The sequence below is a fragment of the Didymosphaeria variabile genome (genome assembly GCF_027946475.1).
Source record: "Didymosphaeria variabile strain IMI 356815 chromosome Unknown scaffold_1, whole genome shotgun sequence".
Lineage (NCBI taxonomy): Eukaryota > Fungi > Ascomycota > Dothideomycetes > Pleosporales > Didymosphaeriaceae > Didymosphaeria > Didymosphaeria variabile.
Window position 1 is genome coordinate 601,586 of NW_026611620.1, and position 24,813 is coordinate 626,398.

The 24,813-nt window shown below is 51.0% G+C and overlaps 10 protein-coding genes across 10 annotated transcripts; 5 read left to right on the forward strand and 5 right to left on the reverse strand.

Annotated features, from left to right (window-relative positions):
* Positions 1-82: 82 nt before the first annotated feature.
* Positions 83-1,843, forward strand: N0V89_000166 (uncharacterized protein; the record flags this gene model as incomplete). Its single annotated transcript, XM_056208991.1, has 1 exon — positions 83-1,843. The coding sequence occupies one exon, from the start codon at positions 83-85 to the stop codon at positions 1,841-1,843; it is 1,761 nt and encodes a 586-aa protein (XP_056075813.1).
* A 1,338-nt stretch (positions 1,844-3,181) lies between these two features.
* N0V89_000167 (uncharacterized protein) lies at positions 3,182-4,675 on the reverse strand (the record flags this gene model as incomplete). The annotated part of the gene is made up of 1 exon (XM_056208992.1): positions 3,182-4,675. The coding sequence occupies one exon, from the start codon at positions 4,673-4,675 to the stop codon at positions 3,182-3,184; it is 1,494 nt and encodes a 497-aa protein (XP_056075814.1).
* Positions 4,676-6,045: 1,370 nt separating this feature from the next.
* N0V89_000168 (uncharacterized protein) lies at positions 6,046-7,671 on the forward strand (the record flags this gene model as incomplete). The annotated part of the gene is made up of 4 exons (XM_056208993.1): positions 6,046-6,535; positions 6,646-6,845; positions 6,926-7,141; positions 7,555-7,671. 4 exons carry the CDS (start codon positions 6,046-6,048, stop codon positions 7,669-7,671), a joined length of 1,023 nt encoding a protein of 340 aa, XP_056075815.1.
* Positions 7,672-8,217: 546 nt separating this feature from the next.
* On the forward strand, positions 8,218-10,056 carry N0V89_000169 (uncharacterized protein; the record flags this gene model as incomplete). Its single annotated transcript, XM_056208994.1, has 4 exons — positions 8,218-8,433; positions 8,820-9,229; positions 9,280-9,511; positions 9,805-10,056. The coding sequence occupies 4 exons, from the start codon at positions 8,218-8,220 to the stop codon at positions 10,054-10,056; spliced, it is 1,110 nt and encodes a 369-aa protein (XP_056075816.1).
* Positions 10,057-10,471: 415 nt separating this feature from the next.
* Positions 10,472-11,251, reverse strand: PRN1_1 (RNA pol II transcription cofactor; the record flags this gene model as incomplete). The annotated part of the gene is made up of 1 exon (XM_056208995.1): positions 10,472-11,251. One exon carries the CDS (start codon positions 11,249-11,251, stop codon positions 10,472-10,474), a length of 780 nt encoding a protein of 259 aa, XP_056075817.1.
* A 2,070-nt stretch (positions 11,252-13,321) lies between these two features.
* SIT4_1 (sporulation-induced protein) lies at positions 13,322-16,251 on the reverse strand (the record flags this gene model as incomplete). The annotated part of the gene is made up of 2 exons (XM_056208996.1): positions 13,322-14,041; positions 14,092-16,251. 2 exons carry the CDS (start codon positions 16,249-16,251, stop codon positions 13,322-13,324), a joined length of 2,880 nt encoding a protein of 959 aa, XP_056075818.1.
* A 581-nt stretch (positions 16,252-16,832) lies between these two features.
* Positions 16,833-17,742, forward strand: VPS60 (Vacuolar protein-sorting-associated protein 60; the record flags this gene model as incomplete). Its single annotated transcript, XM_056208997.1, has 2 exons — positions 16,833-16,919; positions 17,005-17,742. The coding sequence occupies 2 exons, from the start codon at positions 16,833-16,835 to the stop codon at positions 17,740-17,742; spliced, it is 825 nt and encodes a 274-aa protein (XP_056075819.1).
* Positions 17,743-19,512: 1,770 nt separating this feature from the next.
* Positions 19,513-20,388, forward strand: N0V89_000173 (uncharacterized protein; the record flags this gene model as incomplete). The annotated part of the gene is made up of 2 exons (XM_056208998.1): positions 19,513-20,155; positions 20,327-20,388. 2 exons carry the CDS (start codon positions 19,513-19,515, stop codon positions 20,386-20,388), a joined length of 705 nt encoding a protein of 234 aa, XP_056075820.1.
* A 322-nt stretch (positions 20,389-20,710) lies between these two features.
* Positions 20,711-22,800, reverse strand: N0V89_000174 (uncharacterized protein; the record flags this gene model as incomplete). The annotated part of the gene is made up of 3 exons (XM_056208999.1): positions 20,711-20,838; positions 21,176-22,070; positions 22,315-22,800. 3 exons carry the CDS (start codon positions 22,798-22,800, stop codon positions 20,711-20,713), a joined length of 1,509 nt encoding a protein of 502 aa, XP_056075821.1.
* Positions 22,801-23,380: 580 nt separating this feature from the next.
* On the reverse strand, positions 23,381-24,187 carry N0V89_000175 (uncharacterized protein; the record flags this gene model as incomplete). The annotated part of the gene is made up of 1 exon (XM_056209000.1): positions 23,381-24,187. The coding sequence occupies one exon, from the start codon at positions 24,185-24,187 to the stop codon at positions 23,381-23,383; it is 807 nt and encodes a 268-aa protein (XP_056075822.1).
* Positions 24,188-24,813: the final 626 nt, after the last annotated feature.

Consider the following 24,813-nt stretch of genomic DNA (forward strand, 5'->3'; position numbering starts at 1 on the left):
CGAAGTACGGTTTAAAAATCGTAATATCTTCAGCACCCGCAGTATACCAAGCTTTGTGATCGTTGCTCTCCAAGAAAGGATAATGGCGCCCCGATTACTTTTCCTTTTGGCGCTGGCAGCGGCATCGCTTGCACATCTGATTCCTCCTCGTCAAGCCAACGGGACACAGAACCCTTGGCCACTACTGCGAGACTTTGATGCCCTAGGCGCGTGGTTCGAGGGCGTTGCAGCTATAGAGAAGACCTCCGCCCCTTCCAGATCCAATGCGACCATTGCCATTGTCGGGGCCGGGATCTCCGGTCTAGCAACGGCACTCATGCTCGAAAGTGTTGGTGTGCACAATTGGGAGATTATCGAAGCCAGCAGTCGGATTGGTGGTCGGTTCAGGACCAAATTTTTCGAGGGCACGCAAGAGTGGGTAGAGATGGGGCCCATGCGGCTGCCTTACAGCGTCCAGTACAAGAGCGACAATTCGACGCACGAGTACACAGACCATCGCATGGTCTTCCAGTTGGCAGACTGGTTAAATGAGATCAACCAGCACAACCCAGAATTGGAGGTGAATTTCATTCCTTGGATCCAGCACCACCCCAATGAGCTGCTTGCGCGTGGCACCAAACCAACTGCGGATGGCCGGGTGCCCACTCGAGCGGACATAGCAGCAAATCCAGAACTCGGATCGGCGCCTCCATCGACTTCGCTTGAGTACAAGAGTACCAAGCAGAAGATGGACGGTATCATGAAGGATGAGAAGACTCTTCGAGCTATTCAGAAGGACATTTGGCGCGCACACCGGAAGGCGATGGACCAGGGGCTCGACGATATGAGTGAACAGGCCATGATGCGCAACGTGTTCATGGCGAGTGAGAATACCACCGACGCCATTTGGACTGCGTCGGACTACGATATCTTCTGGGATGAGATGGTTCACAATTCCAACTTGGCGCAGGACGGTAGTTCGTCCGCTTTAGGAGAAACAGAGTGGAGGTGTGTTGACCAGGGATTCAACAAGCTGTCTGATGCCTTCTTTCCACACGTTAGCGACCGACTGGAGCTCGAACGCAAAATCACAAGACTTGAGTCGATCAAGGATGCTGGCGGTGAGCCGAAGACTCGCCTCTTCTGGAATTCTGGAATTGGGATGAACCGGACGTCGCACCATAAAGATTACGACTATACCATCATAGCTGTACCATTCACTATGACCCGGTTCATGGACTTGCCCACTTTCTCCTCCGTTCTGGGACGTGCCATCAGTGAACCTGGCCTTCGATTCAAGAGTGCCTGCAAGGTTGCCCTGCTCTTTCGTGAGCGCTTTTGGGAGCAGGATGAAAGACCTATCTTTGGGGGTTATTCTCAGCCGCGCAGCGCAGCTGTCGGGGCCTTGTACTATCCTGTATATGGCCTGAATGAGACTGGCCGGCCTGGGGCAATCATCCACTACCGCGGAGGAGACTGGAGCGACCGTTTTGCAAGTTTTTCAGATGAGCAGCATGTGGAGTTGGTCCTTGACGCAATCGTCAGCCTGCATGGCGAACAAGCACGAGAGCTTTACACCGGCCAGTATGAGCGTCTTTGCTGGCTGCAGGATGAGCACACCGCGACTGCATGGTGTAGGCCAGATGTGGAGCAGCATGCGCTGTACATCCCTGCATACCATGTGACTGAGCACAATACCATTTTCATCGGCGAGCACACAGCTCCGACGCATGCATGGGTAAGCTCATCGCTTCACTCTTCTGTCAGGGGTGCGATCCAGTTGTTGTTGGAGATTGGAATGGCGGAGGAGGCCAAGGCACTAAATCAGAAATGGATGGGGAGGTGGATCAGCTCTCAAGACTAGATGGACAGACGAGGCGGCGCAATGGTATGTGATACGTACACACGTAGAGAAACTGCGTGAGGAGTAGTCATACCGTATGCATGTAACGACAGCGCTAAATTAACATGGGCCAATGAGAGGCTGGGAGTCCCATCTTTAATGCTGTGCATCGTGACGAAATATGCTCAACGCTAATTTAGCGCTGTCGTGATGTACAGAAGTCTACGGTACCTATATCCTGATACTACTACCAAGAGAAAGCTTCAGTATGGCTGATCACGCTGGGCGGAGCTCAGGATTTGCTTTTGCCTTTTGTAACGTTTTTATAAAAACCCCACTGATCATTTCAAAGTCACCTATTCTTTAGCGCGGACTCCCCAGGCTGGGAAGATGTAGCCGGACGGCTCGGCCGTAACGTTGTAAGTGAATATGAGCAAGATAATTCTTCTATGACTGGGTACTCTATAGATCCATCAAGGATGTTTGTACAGCAAATGTTCTCAATCCAACTCTTGGCTCCAAGAGTCTAGGACCAGCAAGGTACTCCTTGTACCAACCCTGCCTATGCTTGTCCCTATGGAAAACCATTGGTCGGCGACCTGCATGAACACCTGCATCAAAGTCGCTGCCGCAGCTACTGCAGAAGCATGTCAAACTACGACTGGAAATTGAGAGTCAGCCTTATCCTCTAGAGCTTTTGAGCTAACGGCCCGACGCTAGCGACGCAACTGTCTATCTGCTTCGTTCGAGTAAAAACCAAGCATCCGTGACTAGAAGAAACTTCCTTTTAATGTTCAAGCATGGGTCCAGATCGCCAATACAAGTGGCGATCGGCGGTGCGTCCATCAAGGCAGTTCTTGACACCAACACGCAAGAGCGTGTTTCTTCAGCTTCTCGTTAGTCTCAGTCTCGCTAACGGAGGCCAAGTGAGCTGACCGCAGATGATCGACGAAATTCCCTCTTGTTGCTGTCACAAGGCCACCATGATGTCCTCTCCAGCTAGGGCATGCATGAGAAGACCCAATATTTAGGAAACTGAGTCCGAGTGAGTCGTTTCTAGGGCTCGAATTCAGATACTTGCAGAGGCAATCCGCGGGGAAGATGACGAGTAGGCAGATTCCTGCCTGTCCAGGCTAGGAGACTGACCCTCAGGAAATTGTTTTCGGGAGCCGTCAGCGGTGGCTTAAGAACAACAATCAGAACATCGAGAAACATTTGAATTCAATAAGCGCTGTAGCTTGTTCATAAGATTAAGGCTGTATTCACCTGCCTATAACAATTTTCCCATTGCTTCATCTCCTGACATCTTTGCGGCTCTTTCCTATTGAGACACCTGTTCATCAACCCTCCTTGATACCACTAGGGTCTCTGTGGACTGTCTACCGGAGATGGTATATTCTGCTGATCTGCCCATGCATGAGCACCGCCTTTGATAGACCAAGCTATCACGCCATTTGCACGGAGAATACTAGTCGCCATCCATGCAGTGTCTCCGTTGTAGCAGATGATGACGGCGGTCTTTCCCTGCAAGACATCCAAGTGTTCCGCATATGGGGAGGTTTTGCGATCAAAACAGTCCGCTAGCTCCTTCCACTGCTGTTCGAGGATTTGGCTATCGTGGAACGGACTAGTTTGATCTCGTTGAAGCGTTCTCATGGGTATCCGAAGTGTGTGCCCAGTCTTTGGATACGATAAAGGACCGATATCGCTTGTAGCGCGAAGGTCAACCAGGATCGAATCGTCCCTAGAGCATGCGTTGACAAGGGCAGCACTCTGCGGCTTGAGCTCCCAACCTTCCTCATATCGGTACATATCTACCTTGGCCAGATTTGCACCTCGGATTGGCGGAAAGTCAGCCTTGGGAACCTTTTCAAAATATTCATCAAGGTACTGATACGGAAGGTCGCAACACAGAAACACACATTCGATTCGTCCCGTGTCTCCACGCAGTTGCTCTAAGGTTCCTTCCACCTTTCGCTTTTCGAGGTATCGAATAAGGCCGACAAGGTTGAATCCAGACGATGGCCCACAGATCAGACCATTACGTGTCAGGTAAAGGGACGTCTTGAATGCATCCTCGGACCCGCATTCGACAATCTCATCTACGCAGGCCTTGTACGGGAACTTGACGGGAGCAAGGAGAGCATGGCTACGCGGACCTGGAACGCGGTCTCCGGGAGATGTACACACCCCGACTGTTGCCACTGAGGGTTTGGCACGCTTGAGGTAGGTCGCGGTACCTGTCAGTGTCCCAGCCGTACCCATGCCTGCACAAAGTACGGAAATTGAGGGCAGCTGGGCCAGAATCTGTGGGCCGGTCCACCGCATGTGGGAGCCCCAATTTAGGTCGTTTTCGTATTGATTTAGATTCGCCATGGTGTCGTCGGCTTCCGCATCGCGACGTGCTCGCTGGATCCCTCCTCGCTCATCCGTCGGTTCTGGCTGCGATGGGCCGCCAAAGAGTCGTAGGTCCAGGCCAAAGAACTGTAAAAGTTTGAGCTTGCTCTCGCTGGTTTTGTTGCTGATATAAGCCCGGGTGTCGACAATGCCATGTAAGACACGAGCAATGATGCCCATCGAGATGACTGTGGAGCCAGAAGAGTATTCAACAAGAGATTTGGTCTGAGGAGAAATTTGCGAGGACGATAACATAGCCAGGGCCGGAAGCTCCTTAACGTTGTGGGCCGGGAGAAAAGTCATCATCTTAGCATATATGTGAACCCCATCATCGTAGAAAGGGTTCAGCTGCCGAGGAATCTCCACGAGAGGTAGTGGCGGGTTCTTATCGGGGTCGTAGTAGTCTCTCAGGGCGTTTTGGCCGCTGAAGACATTACTAGTCGGAGGGAATGTCATATTCGATGAAGAAGGAACTTTGCCAAAAAAGTCTACAAAAATGAACAGACGATCGCAGACCACTTCGAGTTTATATACTCATAGATCTCAGTAGATTTGGATGAGCCAGGGCCTGCATAACCAATGATGTCAAAGGGTTGAGTTGGAGCTGCGTTTTCCACCGGCATCCCACAAAGAGACAGAGGCCTATACCTATTTGGGATTAAGATGAGTACTAATGGGTAGGGCCGCCCTGCAAAGTTTACCATCATGCAGGCCAAGGCATGGGTGTTGATCTTACCCTGCCCTTTGCAGGGAAGCTGGCTTCGAACGTTGTAGCGGCATTGATGCCTATTTAGATATTCACAGAAGACTTCGTCGGTCCTGTTACACTGCTATAGCATTTAACCATTCGGCGAGGCACGTGTTACACACTGTTCCATTAGTTGAATGTAGAACAGAATACGTTACTAGTCGTCGCTCGCACGTTTATACTCGGAAACAACTCACCTTGCCCAATCCAAGATAATACCAGTGTCCAACCGTAAAGCTTATTATATGAAGGCGTTCGACCGCTATCAATCGCCTTTATAACTGAGTCTGGTAATAGTCTATAAGCTCCGTGTCCTAAGAGTCGTGCTTAGTCAATCGCGCAAGTCGATGCCGATACCGGAGGCCGATGTAATCAGATCTCTCCGGAAGTGAAGCAAGCATTAAGCATGGCCCACAGCTACGATAGTTCCGGTTAAATGACAGTTCATGATCCAGGATCAGAGGTATTGCCGCTATGTAGTTGCGTGGGCATGTTCCTATACGACAGTTCCACGATTTGGTTCAATAGGGTTAGGCTTGCTCTGTCTGGATTAGTCAGGGCGTGAAGACATTCACTAATATATAACCGTCACGCGAGCCTAAGACCTTTTTGATCTTGCAAACCCTACTTATGTGTCAATTTGTTAGCAACTCTCGAAACATACCTGACATAAGTCTTTAGAAAAAGAAGCAATACTTGTAATGATGGATAGAAAATCTGTAGCCATCGTTGGCGGTATAGACCCACCACACATATCGTCGGGCTAGAACTAACTTTTCGGCCAGCTGGCATATTCGGCCTTTCACTAGCAGTAGCCCTCAAGGAGAGAGGTGTGACTTTTACTCTTTTGTACACGGCATGAGGGCTTAATACTGCAGATTTCACGGTCACCATCTTCGACAAACACGAATATGATAAGAGCTGGTACCAAACAGAAGTTAACGCCGATCAGGCCCAAGCGGCCTCAGTAGACGAAAATAAAATTGTGAGTCATCGCAAAGACTTTGGCGATCACATTATGAATGCCTCTTAGTTTCGTGCATCGTACGGTAAAAAAATACACTATCAAAAGCTTGCCATGGAGAGTCGAGAGGCGTGGCAACAAATCAACGAAGAAGTTGCGGAAGAGCTGTTCGTTGGCTGTGGCATGCTTCGCGTGCAGCCGAATGATGAGCTGGGCGCCCTGGAAAAGGAGACCTTGGCCAACATGGAAAGAGCCAATCTCCGTGGGGCACAGTTCGTGAAAAGCGACCTCATTGACCGAGAACGCGCTGAGGAGCTGGGTTGGGCGCCAAAACTCTTGGACTTTGACATGCCCCGTTCCTCTCCGACCAAATCCTTCGAAGCTGTCCTAGACTCCACCGCAGGACTCACCTATTGCAGTAAAGCCTGCGCGCACTTCCTTCAGAAAGCGATTGCTTTAGGTGTGAACGTCGTATTCGGTGCCCAGCAAGGTGCCTTTGAATCCTTGGCTGAGAAGGACTTTTTCCAATCTCCACACAAGCGAGCGGTAGGTCTGAAAACAAAGGATGGCAAGGTCCACAACGCAGACATTGTCGTCATAGCCGGTGAGACTACCACCCAATCTTCTACTCGACCACAGGGTACCCATCTGACAGACTGTACACAGCCGGATCCTTTTCGACGCAAGTCTTACCCGCCCTGTCCTACCACCTAGAATCTTCGGCCGGGAGCATCGCCAAATTTAAGGTTGATGACAGCCAGGCCGAGCTGTGGAACAAATACGCATCGGAAAATTTCCCTGTCATCACATGGAAAAGTGCTAAACGTGATCATCAGGGTAAGGATGTGGGAAGTGTGTACGCGTTTCCCCGTACCCCTGACGGCGTGATCAAGATCGGCTATCGCGGGATCAAGGTAACATCTATCAATCCACGTTAATATTCTGCCCAAAAGCACGAAAGTGCTGTGATGCTAAGAACATAACCAATCTGTAGTTCACAAACTTCGAGCCGGCCCCGCAAGGCAGCCACTTCACGCAAGATGGAAAGTGGTCGGTACCTCTTCCGGCAGATCAGATTCAGCGCATTCCTGAAGTAGCAGAAGAGGCAATTCGCCAATTCGTCTCCATTTTTCTTCCAGACTTGAAAGATGTGCCGTTCTATTCGACGAAATTATGCTGGTACACAGACACCATTGACAATTCTTTCGTGGTAAGCGCGGGAACAACCCCCACGCTGTAACAGACACTAAGGCAGATCTGGAAGATTGACTACGTACCAACATACGCCAGCAACTCAGTGTTCGTCTGTACAGGCGGCAGTGGTCATGGGGCGAAGTTCCTTCCCGTGCTTGGACAAGTCAGTACTCCTCGATATTCCGAAATGACTAGGTTTGACGTTTCAAAGCATGCGGCCGATATCCTGCAATATGGTGATCGGAGTTCATCCTATATGCGGGAGCATTGGCAGTGGCGCGACCAGCTCCCTCGTCGCAATGGCTTGGAGGAAGGTCCAAATGGGAAAAGAGACCTCTCAAGACTCTGGAAAAAAGCATAACGAGATGTTCTAGGCTTGATAGATTACTCCTATATTGTATGCTTCCTCCTCGGCGCTGTTGTGAATAGCAAAAGCTTCGCCATCACGTATTGTCGGGATCCACTGTTGTGGGTCCCATCTTCAAGCATTTACAAAGGGAAGCCATTCCGCTAAGCATATTCCAAGAGCACCTTGCTGGTGCTTGACATATGTACCGTGCCAATCCTTGCCTGCCAAGATGCGAACGGAGCAATGCCAAGCAGTGGATGTGGCGCGGAAACATGAGCAGATTGGAGATCGCTTCAAAGTAATCTCAGCTGAACGCTCAAACGGGAATTTGATTGGCGCGGAAAGCCTCCACAAGCATTATCAGATCCTTCAGCTCGGTCTCACCCGAAAATCGCGCGGAAAAGCCTCGAGATCGAGCTCGCACGGCAACTCCTCAGCCTGTACCTAGAAGCCTGATAGGCAGAGGCCCTACATATGGGACGCGCTAGAACTTTGAGCTCTCAAGTGGTCTGTAGCTCGGAAGTTCGCCCTGGTCGGGGTTGCCGTCTCCGTGTGGGCTGAGGAATGCCTCAGCATTTCCGGGCGCTCAAATGCTTGTCGACGTCGATGCCCACATACCATAGGTACTTCACCGCAGGCTTATAAGCCAGCGACAGTCCTCCATCCAATTGATCACCAATCCTTTTCGTTGAACGCTACCACAATATTGTTTTGCAAGCTGAAGAAACGTACCGACTTCTACAATGAAAAAAGGACCCGAGTTCTCCGTTGATCATTCCGCCGGAGGCAGTATTCGGCAGCCACACAACGATGCGAAAGCGGATGTAAATGCCGGTATAATTCCTGGCGAGCAACATGTCGAGCACACAGTAACAGAGAAGGATGTGGACGACACTGCCGTATTCTACGCGCTGAATGCTAGCAAGTTTGGACCGCTCACTCCGGAGATTGAAATAAAGGTGACACGGAAGAACTTTTGGTTCTTACTCTGTCAGACATGATGGATCGCATTCTGCATTCATCTCGACAAATCCACCCTTTCACAAGCGAGTACCATGGGGATTTTCAAAGACGTCAACATGACCAAAAAGCAGTACAACGACCTTTTTGTTGTGTTCTATACTGGTTATCTAGTGGCCTTGTGGCCCGGGGCTTGGCTTTCGCAAAGGGTTGGCCAGAAGTATTTCATCACCGGGTCGTTATTTCTGTGGGCTTTGTTACTGGGCATGCATCCGCTCGTCAAGACGGGAGAGCAAATGATGGGACTGCGCTTCCTGCTGGGAATGGTAAGTGTCACGAGGACGAAACACATTCGACAATCGACTAATTGGGCGCGTGGCAACAGACTGAGTCTCAAATCGTACCGAGCACGACTGTCGTTCATCAGGCCTTCTTTCCTCCGCGCAAGAGTCCCTGGGTCCAGCTACTTTGGTGGGCCTCGGGCAGTTTCGCCAACGTACTACTCACCATGGTCGCCTACAAACTGATCGTCAGCGACACCAGCGGTGCGCTCGTTGGCGGCATCTCGTCATGGAAATGGCTTCATATCGTCTGTGTCATTATAACATTTACCATATTCGTCCCCTTGCTCATTTGGCTGCCAAACTCTCCGGTAGACGCGAAATGGTTGACTACTGAGGAGAAGGTTCACACCATCAGCATGATTCGGAGGGAAAAAGCAGGCATCTCAAACTCAACTTTCAAGTGGGAACAAGTGAGAGAGGCTTTCACTGATGTCAAGAGCTGGTTGTTCATGTGAGTATTTGCCGATAGAAAGTGGACCTGCTTGCTGACCTTGCATCCAGCATTCATATGTTCTTTAACGAGCTGCCGAACAACACTTCGCAGCAGCTACCGCTTATTGTAGTCGGCTTTGGCTTTACTGCAGCAGAGAGTGCTCTTTTCAACATCGCGAAGCCCTTAATCGGAAGTGCATTCATCCTCATCTCTGCCTGGATGCTTTATACTACGGATTTGGGTACTGGGTACACATGCGCGATCTCGTACATTCCGTGCTTTGTTGGAGGTATTATCGAGGTACGCTCTTGAAGTATACAAGTTCTATTCCACTGCTTACCAGTTCCAAGCTTGCCGCTCCTTGGGATAACAAGATCGCGCTCGTTGTCGGCACTCAGATTTCGACATTCAAGCCTTCCTACTTGCTCGGGCTCTCTTGGGCAGGGACTACCGTAACCGGCTACACAAAGAAGCTTTTCGTAATGGCAAGCTGCATCGTGGCTGCGTCAGTGGCTAACATGATATCTCCTGAGTATGCGAGTCTCTTATCCCTGGTAACTCGTCGCTGACAAAAGTCTACCAGATTCTGGGAGGACAAATACAAGCCTCGCTACCGGTTACCATGGGCTTTCATGACAGCCTTCTGGTTCATCTCTCCTGGCATGTGCCTCCTTATTCGATGGTATCTTGTACGAGAGAACTCGAGGCGACGACAAATAGTGGAGCAGGATAGATCCGACCATAAGGATGAGGTTCTTGATACCGGATCACAAACCTTTGCTATCGAAGACGAGGACTTGGATCAGACAGATCGCAAGAACCTCAAGTTTGTATATCCGCTTTAGATTTAGATGGGCTGAGGAATACTAGAATTGTAAGGGAGTTGGGAAATCTTCTAGAGGTAGTGGGTAGGGATTAGTGTTCTCGATGTCTATACTTTACTTTAGACACGCTACTCACTCTCTCGCCAATATCCGGGCACCTATGTCTACTTGAGATGGGCGACAGACATACAATAAACAGGCGGATGATACTTTATTTTCGATAACCCAAATGGCTGTGAATGGATGTCATCTGACCAATGTGCGGATATATTGTGCCCCACAGATTATGGAACTTTTCTCATCAGCGCTACGATGTCATGGAGGTTCGATTCAGAGACACGGACATGTTGCGCAATCCCACCACTAAATTTGCTGGGCACTAGCCGATACAGAAAGGCCCCAGGGATGTCGAAGCGGGTGAGGGCCAACACAAGTCCTATCTCCCCTTCATAGCTCTCGATGTCCAAGTCGCAGCGCGCTCGAAGCCATTCTCCCTCATGCGAAAGTCCGACACTGCTTGCACTATTTCAGCCCTACTTGTCATCACAAATGGACCATGTTGTACCACCGGCTGATCGAGCGGTTGTCCTGCTACGAGGATGAATCGCGCCTCTGTACCATAGTGTGCTAGCACGCTTGCTTCAAATCCGTCACCATCCTCCTCTAGCGTGACAAGGTCAAATTGCTTGACCGCATGCTGCGAGCCGGATATAAGCACCTCACCAGCCATAACATATGCAAATGCATTCCAACCCTGCGGCAGCAATTGTTTGACGGTTCCACCGGGTTTGACGGTAAAGTCAAGATACCAGATAGGCGTATAGGTAAGGTCCTGTCGGCTTTGCACGCCGTTACTCACGCCACTGATAACTCGTACTTTGACCCGGCCTGCATCTGCGCTCACTTCTTGGATTTCGGACGAAGTCAAGTCTCGATAACGCGGCTCACACATCTTCTTCTCTTTGGGTAGATCTACCCATAGTTGCAATCCTTCACTTGCAGTTCCGTCATCCGCCGGGAGAGACATCTCGCTATGCATGATCCCTCGGCCTGCAGTCATGAACTGCAAACTTCCCGCTGTAAGTATGCCGCTGTTCCCCGCAAAATCCTCATGTTTCAGTTTACCCGACAGAATGTAAGAGATTGTCTCCTGGCCACGATGGGGATGATCGGGGAAACCCGAGCTATCGGGTGAGACGGAGGCGTGGTCGAGCATAAGGAAAGGGGAGAAGTGGCGAAGAGACTGTGTCCCAATGGTGCGGCGGACAAGGACTCCTGCTCCCTCAAGAGTCTCAACGGCAGGAATAATCTTGTGAGCTTTGCGTGGATGAAGCATATCGAGATGGTGGTGCAGAAGCTCTTCGCTGCCCTCTGAAGAGCTCGGGATTGGCATATTAAATAACTCCCAAGAGGCGTCAAAGGATCGTTCTAGGCAGATAAGCTAAAATGTACTGTGACCGAAATCTCTGCTTCGTGGTTTGATGAGGTCGAGAAGGCTACCGTGGTGCAGCAGTGCGTATGTTGAGTGCACAATGGACAAACCGTGTTGATGAAGCATACGAAGATAACTTTCTCAGTCACGAGTATTGTCGATACTTATACGCTGCACCTCTCCGCTAGATCGTGGACTTGTAGCTGTCGAACTAACCCTCGACAGCTCAGATATGCTCATGATGTCTAACATCGACTTAGTAACCGCTTCGAAATCGACCTTTTGTGATGACAATGAATCCCGTTCCGTGATTCTTAGAGCCATGCTTACGAAGCGTTCACGGCAATCCGGTAAGAAAGTTACCGGACCAATCAGATGTCGTTCTGCGGGCTTCTCAACACCACTCCAAGTAGCATGTTGGTAAAAGACAACATGGCTACCCAATAAGCGTATTTCGTAGACGCACAATCCTCGATCATACCATAACTCGACTGAAACTTCGAATGAGAACGCACTATATTTCCAAACGTCGCAAGATAATTCCCAGCGAGCTACGTCAACGCATTGTGCTGAACCTAGACGAAAGGCTTACCAGCAACAGCTTTGACACAGTTTCGACCCGTCACCCCCTTCGCACCTGGCGCAACCATAATACCAGATCCGGGCACCGCCCACCTTTTTTGATCAGAGAAGCAACCGAGATGCAGTACATCGATCGCAGAGCTTGAGTGCTGGAGAGACGATCCCAAAAACGTCACGAAGCTTCTTTAGTCCTCTTTAGGGTGTAGCCTTCAGCTAGATTGATTGGGCTCCGACGGTTTCGAACTTCGATGGCAAAATCGAAATTGCCATTGTTATCGCAGTCAACGTTTCCATTTACGCGAGCTTCGAAGAGATGGAGATAGCCGAATTACCGAGTTTGAGCTTCTGCAGAGCATCGATGACACACGAGAACGATACTCGAGTATTGACGGAGCAAGGAGTTGAAAGGGCAAGGAATGAATATCATCTCATCTCATTTCATGCGCATTAGGTATCGCTTCCCCCTTTCCCTTTCTCTTGTGTGTACTGCCCTCGCCCTTCCTTTCCATCCTACACAACAACACCCTCCTCATCCCCCTTCCCACTCTTCTCTTTCTCCCTCTCTGGACTGCCCTCATCATCTCCACCCTCCCCCTCTTCGTCCGAGCTATCCATTCCCTCGAATAGTCTCTTAAATCGTTCATGCCCTTCCCTCACCTCCCGCTCCTGGCTTTCTTGCACATCATCCGGGTCATCCTCCTGATCCCTTGTGGTTTTAAGTTCTGCCTTGCGTTGAGCAAGGCGCATCGCGAACTGACGGCGCGCACGCGACGGTTGCAGCGGAGGCGGGACAGCTGACTTCTATTGGGAAAGGAAATTAGCGGTGTCTTTGACAGGAGAAAGAGAACAGATGTCGCGCGCGTATAACGGGGTTTCGGTGAACAAGATGAACGCTAGGAAATGACGGTGAGAGATCGGCACAAGGATAGGGTAGGAAGTGGGGAGTCGCAAGACAACCGAGACCCTTTCATCCGCACACATAGGAAAGAGCGAAAGCATGTTTGTCCTGTCGTCCACAATAGCGTATTCCTACAGATGCATGCTCTTGCCAGATACAACCTCGCTAACACGCGGTGTATTTACATTCGAAAGTTTGCGGATGAAAGGTCCCGGATGCCCAGTGGCTGCTTCCCCCAACAACCACCGCTAAGCGAACACGACACAACACACAACAACTTCCCCAACACAGAACAGTAGTACTGAGCAATGAGAGAAGAAAACGCACCAACGCGCGGACAATGCAAGTGTCGTGCTGGGACTCGCGCGATGCGATTATCGGTAGTCCATCTCGACATCTTCAAATGAGAGTTCACCCACTTGTTCCGAGTCACTCACAGGAGGCTGCCGTTGCTCGCGCTCCCTTTCTTCGCCCCCTTCGTCCATCTCCTCGTCCTCCTCGTCGCTCGAGTTGGTGAAGCCACTGAGTAATGAGCCGCCGCTGAATGTGTATCCGCCGCCGTTGTCGGGGTTGGTAAGCTCCATACTGTCCAGGCCGATGTTTCCGCTATTTGCGTTGGCAAGTGAAGAGCCTCCGTCGTTACCGAAGCCTGATTGGGCATTTACCGCGTTGAGGACGGCTTGCCGAGGGCCGACGCTCATGTCAGGACGGACGCCGCCGAGGATTGCGTTGTCGCGTTCTCTTGTTTCTGCCAGAGTCTGTTCGACGTAATCTATCCATGCTTGGCTCATGACCTTCTCGAGAACCGACTGCGAGAGAAGTTCTGCAGGGTGGCGTTCGGTAAACTTCAGGACCTCCTCCGCTATGAGGGTGAGATGGCCCATGTAGCCGAGGCGCATATGTGTTTCTGCTTGAGCTTTGTCGCTCGCCTGCTGGCCTTCGATTATCCGCTCGGTGATGCGACCGGTTTCGAACAGGTCTATGGCGAGGCTGCGATTGTAGCCGCGCTCCATCTGTCCGTTGAATACCTGCTGTACAACATCGTATACAACATTGTGGAGGAAGTTGTTCCACGGGAAGCGGAAGAAGAAGTCCTTCAAAATTTGTGAGCAAGATTCCAAGCAGGATAGCCCAGACGACTTACAAAGATGGTCGGTACGACCTTGTCCTCGACGAATTGAATCTTGAGCAAGTCACCCACCACAGGTGAGCCATCTACATCGATCTCATATTGAGGTGCGTATTGAGCTTCCACGCCACCAAATAGTACAGATCGAGTTTCACTACTCTCATCAATAGGCGTGATCTCTGATCCCTCACTTTCAGCTGCGCCTGTCGTAAAACGGGCAGCATCTGGTTTGGGAGTCTCAGCGGCTTCCGTGTCCTTGGTCTTACCAGAGAACAACGGCGCAGGTTTATCTTCCGGATGTGGCGAGAGGTCCTTCTCTTCCGCCTCGCTCGTCTCTGCCTTGGTGAGTTGCTGGGTCAAAAGCGAAGGTGGCTGTGGCTTTTCCTCCTTTGTCGCCTCTGATTTCTGGCTCTCTTCGGTGTCGCCCATAACGGTATCGTTATCAAGCCCCAAACCGCCCACCTTAGCGGAAAGGCCAGCTGAGGTAGGCGACTCTGCATCGTCTGGAACTTTACCAGGCGTGGCTTCTGCGGGCGAAGCTGTGTCCTTCGCAGGCGACGCTGCTTCTTTGGCCGGTGAAAGAGGTTCGTCAACAAACTCTCCTTCTCCCTCTTCAGGCTTACCAACACCAGATTCCTTGGGGACGGTTTTCGGTGATCTCTCCAGCGGCTCGCCAACGTGTTCCTTGTCGATATTAGCTTTCTCCTCCGATGGTGCTTCGGGCGCAATAACCTTCTCAAAATCATCCTCGGAGTTATTCTGCACTTCGAGTCGCTTGATCTCCTCAGGCGATTCACTGGACGGCGCCCGGGCGTGATGGAAACCATGGCTGTCAACGCTTGTTGAAAAGTCGCCGGCATTAGGGTCTCGCGCCGTCAATTTCCCTTCGGCCTTTAGCCGTTCCCGCTCAGCATCTCTTCTCTTGACCTCAGCTTCGCTACCGCGCTCGTTCAAAAGAGCCATGTTACTGCAGTGCAGAAGCTCTGCCATGAGTTCGCAGGTCTTGAAGCGATCAAAGCCGAGCGGTTCTATCTTCTCGCCAAAAGCGGTCTTGAGCTCCCTTTTCCTAGAGGTAGTCGAGCCGTCCTTGTTAGATATAGTCTGCCTAGTGGTGTGCACCAGCTCCATAAACTGGGGAATGTGGTTCGCGAATTGCCGAAGAAGGGTCCCCAGGTAGATAGGATCAGAAGTCTTGGGTACAGGGCCAATCTGGTTCTCCAAATCATAATCAGAGTTGTTCTTTCGGATGACCTCAATGATAATTCCGACACTAACAGTGAGCGGGTTGCCGCCGTGGAGCATATACCCAATCATCTGCTTGATGCATGGCTCCGAAACGAGTTGGCGCGTGAGTTCGTTGGGTCCTATTACTTGTGTGTCCTGGGTCGTGGCATTTGCAGAGATGGTAATGATGGCTTTAAGGAAGTCTCCGGCTGACGTCTGGCAGTTGGAAGGCTGGTCGGGCGCCAGATACGAAACAAGTTGCGAAACGAGATTTTGCGACTGTAGCCAGTCTACGATGCCTTGACCTCCTTCGCTCTTTTCCAAGCTGATCATCTTCAGCAGCAGGTCCATAATCATGGGACAGTCAACATGTTGCAGCATATCGGTTACGACGTTGTCGATGGACTTGAAGAATTCGAGCATCTCCTCCATCTTGCGATCCAGTAGCGATTCGTTGACTTTGCTGAAGTAGCCAGCTTGCACGGGATCGAGCGGCGCGGGCTGCTTGATGTAGTTCCAGAACTGTCGCAAACTGTCCTGGTTCTCCAGCACAGCCTCAGATATGGACCAGACCTCAGAAGACAGGATCTCGCATGCCACATATGCATACTTCATGCGCTGCTTCTCCTCCTTGCTCTCTTCGCCATCACCCGGATCGGATTTGACCGACGTTGAGCGCGCCCGAACGCGTCCAAAGAAGCCTTCACTTTTTAACGATTCCGACTGAGCTTCATCTTTGGGCGAAATCGGAGGCGGAGGGGCGATTACGTAGCGCAGCAGCCGTTCCAAGACCTTTTCGTCGCGGAGATATTCAATTAGCTTCGAATTCTGCTGCTTGAGCTCTTGGATGAGGTCTGACTCGTCCAGCAGCTCCTCAACCGTCACGTCGGGCTTGTCGAGGATGCTGTCCAGCGACGACAGCTGCGCGTACCCGCCGAAGCGCCAAAACATGGTGGATAGGTGTCAGGCGGGGCAGCGAAAAGGAGGGACTCGAGGGTAGCCGCAGCCGAGCGGGTCTCATGCGCGGGGTGAAGCTATGGCAACAGACAACTCATGGGGAGTGACGGTCGGAGGATGTGCGGCTGGAACGACAGTTGGTAAGTCAGCAGAGGAAAGCAGAGCGCGGGGAGGGTGAATAGCAGTGGGGCGCGTGCGCGAGGGTCAAGGTGGGCGGCGGGCAGTGTGGGACGGTGCGGTACCTTGCGAAGAAACCTCCGAGGAGGGCGCGGGCAAGCGAGCGATCGCACAATGGGAGCACACAGGCAACAGAAACGTCGTAAGTAGTCGTTACAAGTACAAAATGCAGCGGCAAGGCGCAGAGTAGGCGGTTGTGGGGGTATATCAGAGCAGCGGTGACAGCACACACACACAAGGCCGTGGGAACTGGGACTGGGGCCAGCGCTAGGCCGGGGACGGCGAGCAAAAGGCGCTGTTGGAGGCACGACGCAACCCTCACGCCTATCTTGGGATCTCAGAATAATCGCCGCGAGTGCCGCACTTTGAAATCACGCGCTCCATGCAAGCGTACCACCATGCAGCATCACACTACCATCTCAGCTGGTGCGCGGTGGGCTGCCGCACGTGACGGCCCGATGACGCTGCTAGGGCGGCCCGAGCTTGTAGATTCACCGCGCATGAATTGCCCCGCGACGACATACTATAGTAAATCACCCCTGCACGTCTAGGCTGCACTTTCAGGTACAGCACTACACCGAAAAGCTCTCAGCAGTAGTATCAGAGCCTCACCAACATGAATCGCCTGTTCGGAGCGAAGAGCACGGCTCCCAAGCCGACGCTCAACCAGGCCATATCCACGGCAAGCACCTTGCTCCTCCTCCTCCTGTAGCACTATTTAACAGTCTCCAGGTCGACACACGCCTAGAATCCATCGACGTCAAGCTCGCCAAACTCAACGCCGAACTCACCGCCTACCAGCAGAAAATCGCGAAAATGCGCGACGGCCCCGGCAAGACGGCCCTCAAGCAGAAAGCCCTCAAAGTCCTTCAGCAGCGCAAAATGTACGACGCCCAGCGCGATCAGCTGCAGCAGCAGTCCTGGAACATGGAGCAGGCAGGCATGATGCAGGACAACCTCAAGAACACCATGACGACCGTTGACGCCATGAAGACCACCACCAAGGAGCTCAAGAAGCAGTATGGCAAGATCAACATCGATAAGATTGAAAAACTGCAGGATGAAATGGCGGACTTGATGGATATGGGGAATGATATACAAGAGAGCATAAGTAGGAGCTATGATGTTCCTGAAGATGTGGATGAGGCCGAGCTGGACGCTGAGTTGGAGGCGTTGGGTGAGGAGGTGGAGATGGAGGGCATCGGCGAGTCGAGTGGCATGCCTGCCTTCATGATGGACGACGCTGCGCCGCCGCAGTTCATCGACGAGCCACCCGAGCACGGCAAGGTCAAGGAGGCTGCCGGTTGACGAAGGTATCTCCAGCATCTTCTCACGGCATTCGATTGGCTTTCAAGGACTTGGCTAGTCCCTTTTCACTTCATGTTGCTTGGCTTCCATTCACATATCTTGTTCTCGCATTTGTCCTTGCATTTTCAGGTGTTCTCTTCACTGTCCCAAAGTGGCGGCGGAGAGCGGACGTCGGGCGGCTGCCTGATTGGCGTGGAAAATCTAGCGCCATCTTAGCGGCAACCATAACTTACAGATACCCTCTTGAATACTACCTTCCAACTTCACACAATCTGACACATCTGTCATTATCAACTTCATCGTGGCACTACTTGTGCGGAACTGTGGCCGTATACACTCGCATGATTATTGGTCCGACCGTTCGCCAGGCGTCCTTTCATCGCTACAGTACGCTGCAACGGACTTAGCTTGCACCATCCAGCTTGAAGCCTTTCCAATGGCAACGTTCCACCCATTCCCTCGTCTACCATACGAGCTTCGCGCTCAAATCTGGGAAATGACAGTTGAGCCCCGCACTGTGGCTGTCAAAACCCAATATCTAGGAGGTCGTGACCCATGGGCCACATTCCTTACTTCACCGACACCCGTTCCCGCAGTCCTCCAAGTCTGCCAAGAATCACGGAATTACGGACTTTATTCCAAGGCCTTCTCTGAGAAAGCTACTCCAGGCAAAGGGCCACAGTAAGCTTTCGCCTCAATCCGCGAATCCTCATGCTGATGTCCACGCTAACACTAGATATGTTTGGGTAAACAACATCGACATCGTAGACGTAGACATCGTAGACTCAGAGATCTTCACTTGTCCGGCATGGTGAAGTCATAACTCACAATGCGTCGACGGTGATTTGAAAGCGATCTGCAATCAGAGGCCTTCTACCGCTGGGAAATCGACTCGCTGCGCAATTTTACCGACTTACAGGAAAATCTTCGTCTTGTGCGCATGGGGACTATATGAAGCTTTTGGGGCCCTCGAAGAGCAACACTGGCCTTGTGAAGAGGAGAACGTTTTTTTTATTGATTCTAATCATGTTGAACGAGTGCTTAGAGGTCCGTAAGGGCTTGATAGGATTGCTAAGGAACTGCAAGAGGAAGAGCAATGATGACATTGAATGGGGGAAGAGGAATTTTGAGCTTTTCGAAGAAGATCCATCGTCTCATGTTTGACCAATATCTTTGCCAGATCCGTTCGTGAGCGTCCACATCGAGTTGGAATGATGATTCCAAGAGACGGGGCGTTATGGGGACAGGCTCTGATATCATAGGTATCGTACGATCCAAGAGTCACCTAAATTTCCAATACAATGAATATTCGGATAGTGCAAAGGCAGTCCGTGTGGGAGTGGAGCTGACACCAAAAAGGCAGGCAATTTTCGAAAGCTCAGGCCTTGGAGAAACGTAGGTTAGTGCCAACGTGCCGTGCCGCCGAGCTGCATGTGGTTAAGCACCAACTCATTACTCTCACAATCGATGAAAAAATCTGTCCCTCGCACCATGCTGCGGGCAATTTCTGACACTTCGCCGCTGTTGCCAAGTCAGGAAATAACCAGCTCTTGTTCGCGTGGGAAGCGAGATTTGCTCGATGTTGTCAGCCCCCACTTTGGATCTAGATGACTTCCGACCCAAGATTGTCGCCGCTGCTTCACCCAAGTACGGATGCAAGAAATACGTGCGGATGCGGACATCAGGCCTTCGATATACAACAAGACACAGCGAGAACTTGATCACGCGCAAAGACTCTGCGCAATACACCTCCGCAAGATTCCCCCCCTCATGGATACCTTCCACTTTTTCCCACGGCTGCCGTTCGAGATCCGCGCACGAATATGGGAGCTCACCATCGAGCCTCGCATCGTAGACGTTTCTGTCTCCCAAACCTATCTATGGCGAGGGGCACCTCTTCCGGTGACGTCTACGCCTGTGCCAGCTCCGCTACAGACCTGTCAAGAGTCCAGACGCGAGCTGCAGAGACACTACGAGCGAGGATTCACCGGAATTGATGACCCTCCTCACGTGTTGGAGCCTCAGCAGTATGTTTGGGTAAATTTCGATATGGACATTATCGACGTTGGTCGATATTCGCATTTCGATGTCTACGAGAAGGTGGCGTCGATGGTACAGAGGCTGAGGTTCGAAGCTGAGAACCACTATGATCCGGTTTTCGATTTTGGTATGGAGCGTGCTAAGATATTCAGCAATGCGAAGGAGATCTATGTCGTCTGCAAATATGGTTTGACCCCCTGGTGGGGTGCGCTCGAAGACTACTATTGGCCGTGCGGTGGTGAAAATGTTTGGTTCATTGATCCGAACGATGGCACAATGATGAGGGGAGCTGAATTAGATGAGATGGTTGAGAAGGAGCGCAGAAAGCGCATAATTGCGGAGGGATATGATCCTGATACTGGCCTTCCGATTGGTTGTACTACAGCTTGTATTGGCTGTGACGAACTCACACATAACGTATGTACTCTAGGTATGGATGGCAGATGAACTAGAGGACCGGGATCAGTATCAGCATCAGCGTTCTTCGGTTCCCATAATCCAAATGTTCTTCAGGTCGCAATCTGCCACTGTTATATTAGGCTAGAATACAAAGCATATGCTTCCCAGAAGCGGCAGGTCTTCCGGCTGAGGTCAGCATTGAACTGAGACTTTCAGGGAAAGTGCCGCGTAGCCCGTGCTGTGCCGCAGAGCCGCATATTGCTAGACCTAACATCTACGAATCATCTATCACCAGCAGCCCCGCTTGGGCTTCCACGAGCACTTCGTGATCAACAACATCCATTTCTCAGTCTTTCTCATTATCCGTGAGGCCAAGACGAGACAAAGTTGTTCTAACGCCTCAATGTTTCTGGCCCCCACCCTCTGCCCCATTTGGTTTTTCCAACCTGAAGTCAACATCGCCACACTAGACGGTTAATTATCGATGCTAGCGGGCGAAACTTAATTATTCTTATTTTTACAATTTCATTCACCAAGGATTACGGAGAAGATCCAGCAGCATGGCCATCTTCCTCGGCTGCCTCGAAAGCTTCGCGGCCTCATATGGGGGGGGTGGCCATCGAACCTCATATAATTGCATATCCTCATTTTCGGTTACTGCACATGAGCAGTCACTAGACTCTCGGGCAACGGTGCCTGCACCACTGCAGACCTGTGCACCAAATGCGCTGAGGCCCACATACTGTAGCAGCCCCGAATAAATATGCATCTATCGAAACGATAAAGTCCCCCCTAATAGCGCTTTTAGATATCCAATATAATCCCTATCGAGCTGGTGTTCTGGTCGCTTCATGCTTTCTTCTTTTCCTCTTCCCTGTTACCGTCCTTTTCAACGCGTTGTAAATCCAATCGACAAGTGGCGGCACCCATATTGTCACCGCAATGATTTGTCCAAAACCCCAGTCTTTCCTATCCATCATTCTCAATGACGTACCGATAGAAAGTAGCGATAGCTGCATGCCGATACCGGCAAGGAAACACAGCGTAGAGACGTAGTAAGGTATTATAAGTGTCTTACTCTTCCCATGTAGGATGTGGTCGACAATTCTGCCGGCACGTCCCATAACCGCCCCATCATCTTCCTTTGCCCGATCAGATGGAGCGTCCCCATTTTCTGCATCCTTTGCTTCATCGCGATGTGTAAGCCATGCTGCTGTCTTGACGGCAAGCGTATAAAGCAAGCAGAGTGTCGCAAAACTCCAGATGATAGGCGTCAAGGCTCTCAGCCTGTTCGAAGCCTTGACTAGCTCATCCTCGAACAACCCCGTGCGATCGTTGACCGGACAAACCGCCAGCGCGGAATATCCACCGCACTCATCCAAAGCTGACAATTTGTATATGAACTGCTGGTACGCGCGATACCTCTTCTCATCGCTCGTGATGTTGTTGTTGATATGTATGATACTGCTGTAGAGGACCCAGTACACGACGGAGGAGAGAAGCCAGCATATTGTCGTGAGGAGCGTTGTGTCTAGGGTAGCTTTGCCGGTTCGGTAGACCATGAGGTAGTACGTGAAGACGACTGGGAGAACGCCGTTCGTAGCAAGGGGCAACAGCATGAAGGTGATGAGGAAGTTTGTGTCGCCGAAGATGCCGTAGGTCAGCGCGGCGACCTGTATGGTGGCGCTGAAGTAGCATTGCGTTTTATGGAAGTCGACGATGCACTTCTCGAAGAGCTCTTGATGGCTCGGTGGCTCTTTCTCGTTCCGAGGAAGTTTTGAGTCTGAGTATTTTAGGTCTCGATTGTCACGTTCGTCTTGTTTGCTTGGGTCATCTGGCCTGCCTTCAAGTTGTTGGGCTTTCCTCTTGTTCCTTTTCTCCTTCCTCTTCTGTATTCGCGGCTTGAAGTGATGGAAGGCCCACATGCCAAACCATAGTAACACTACAAGCATGCACTGCGCGATGTAGGACGAAAAGACCTGAAGAGATCAGTGTCAAAGGCCCAGCGTGGAATATAGACCTTTAGGGTTGTAGAGTTCTTACCCCAATTCCAACTATGTCTGGATCAGCAAACGGTAGATTCTCCCATCTTTTTAAGCAAAGCGAGTCCAGGCATTCGCTGAGGCCCTGCACATTCGGTATGGTGCCGTTGACGAGCAACTTCACTGGTGCGCATTTCCCCTGACAGTCTGTGGGATTTCGCGCATTGCTGCACGTAGCGGTGAGACACTCAGTAACCGCTTTTGTGACTCCCTGCAACTGATCAGGCGTTGCGTTCGCCGAGACATTTTTGCCAATGTACGTGGTGATGTTCTCGCTCAGCACGCCTTGTGAAAGGTAGCTCGCGACGTTTGGGACGTTTGCGCAGGTCTGGTAGCGTCGTATCGGTCCTTGACCGTTACCTGGCCCGGACGGGTCATCCTGGAGGAGAGACTGGTAGATAAGGGTAGTATTTGAGCAGTCCTTGAGACAGTCGCCGGTAGGACAGCCTCCGCTGAATGGGAGGATAGCGCGGTTGAAGTTCTCTTGACAGATAGTCGAATTTTGCTTATCAACAACGCAACATGTTGCGTCATTCGTGTTGTTTCCGATATTATCGCAGAATAGAGGTTGAGCCATGGCGGCTTTGCATGGACATAATGAGGGTGCAAGAACAAGTGGACAAAGTGAAGAATGTTAGCGTCCATCATAATTATAACACCGTGTTAGCCTTTCGACGTCATTTTACAGCCCCATGGCTGGCGGCTGGAACGTGCAACGAATGGGGGCTGAACGCCTGAGGCTTGCGCAAGCAGTGGTACTTGCAGCATAATCTGGTTGGTTCTCCCAGGATAACCGTCCTCAGCAATCCCACAGAGGCAAGGGCTGGATCGGAGCGAGCCATGTCGGAAAGTTTATCATGGGATAAGATATTATGCAAAGCATCGCGATGTCAGAGATTCTGTTGTACGAGAGGAGGATTGCGGGAGGAGTTGACGAGGGTCATTCCCGCTTTGGCTAACCTGCATTAGCGTGCCGCCAGTTCGGGATCCGCGCTTCTGGGATCTGCACGAGGCTGGCACACGAGGCTGGCATACGTGCTTCCCTTTCCCTGAATCATATCATGGAAAGATTTACGAACGAATCTTGCAACATAGGATCAAGAGAGGAGTAAACTTCAAGATTTCCCTCAGGTTGTCTACAATGACTATAATGTTACTCAAAGTACTTGAACCTCCTTTCCTAGCTTAAGCCAGCAGACCTTATCACTAACGCCCTCGGCCTCAAAAGCTTGACGGAGCTCATCTCCAAACTGCGTAAAATGCCCCCACGACTCATAGTGCATAGGTACAATAACATCAGCCTTGATATCTCGACTCAGGAGCGCGGCTTGCTTCCCATCCATCGTAACCTGGTAGGCACCACCAGACTCCGGCTCTTCGTAATTCTCGGGCACGTGAGCATTGCCCAAGTTCAGGATAGCCGCGCAGATGTGGAATCGATCTCCAATCTGCTTCAATTCTTTCAAGTAGACGGTATCTCCCGAGAAGTAGATTGCATTGGGTAGGCCATCTTTGTGCTGCCCCATCGTCTCTGAAGTGACAATGAAACCAGTGCATTCCTGACCGCGGGCGTGCTGAGTTGGAGTTGCTATGATTCGGAACTTCTGGCCAGCGATCGTGCTTTGGATTTCTTCCCACGGCTTCATACCATGGACAGATGGCCGAGGGGCAAGATTATTTGCACCGTCTACAGTGGTGAAGACACGACGACCATCCAAGAGGCGTCGACCAAGATCGTCGAGATTGTCCCAATGGTCCTCGTGACTGAGTAGTACCGCGTCGATGATAGGAAGTTGGTCAAGTCGCAGTCCAGGATCATCAGAGACGGTCAATGATAGCTTTGATGTAATAGCCATAGAGGAACCAGCAGGTGAGAAAAATGGATCCGTGATGAAGTTGACGCCGTTGAGATGGAGGATGGCTGTGGCTGTGCCAATGTGCGTCATGCTCAGACTAGGAGCCATTTCGTTGACGATTTAATAAAACAGAGTACAAGTAGTGCTAATGTATATGGGTGCACTCGACGAGTTTCGTTGATAATATGATGGTAAGGAACGCAGGATGTAGGTTGGCTTATATAGCCACTGTTCGGAGATAGAGCGACTAAAATCCCTGCCCATGGTTGAATTACTCAGATCAACCATTTGAGAATTACTCAGCTTGACAAAAGAGTATTGCATTCGCAGAGCGAAGTTTGTAAGATCATGCCCGAACTTGGCACTAGACCAAATGAGGCAGTATACACCGCCAAGACACCACGATCGTAGACGGTTCGGGGCAGATCACACATCCAGTATTATCTCTAGTATCTACTAATCACATAGAAGTCTCTACTTGTGTGGGCTTCACACCTGTTCATCTCCAAACCTTATCCCACTACTACTTAAGGTATCTTTCACACCTCCAATTCTCTCATGGTTCCCGATTCTCTTCTTTTTCTGTAAGCTTTCTGTCTATCTTCCAAAACTTTTGTTGGCCTTATTTCAATTTAGAGTCTACAATGACATCAACAGACGACATTTATTCATCACGTCGACGAAGTCCCAACCACCATGTTGCCTGCACCAAACAGAAACAACGCTGCTCGTGA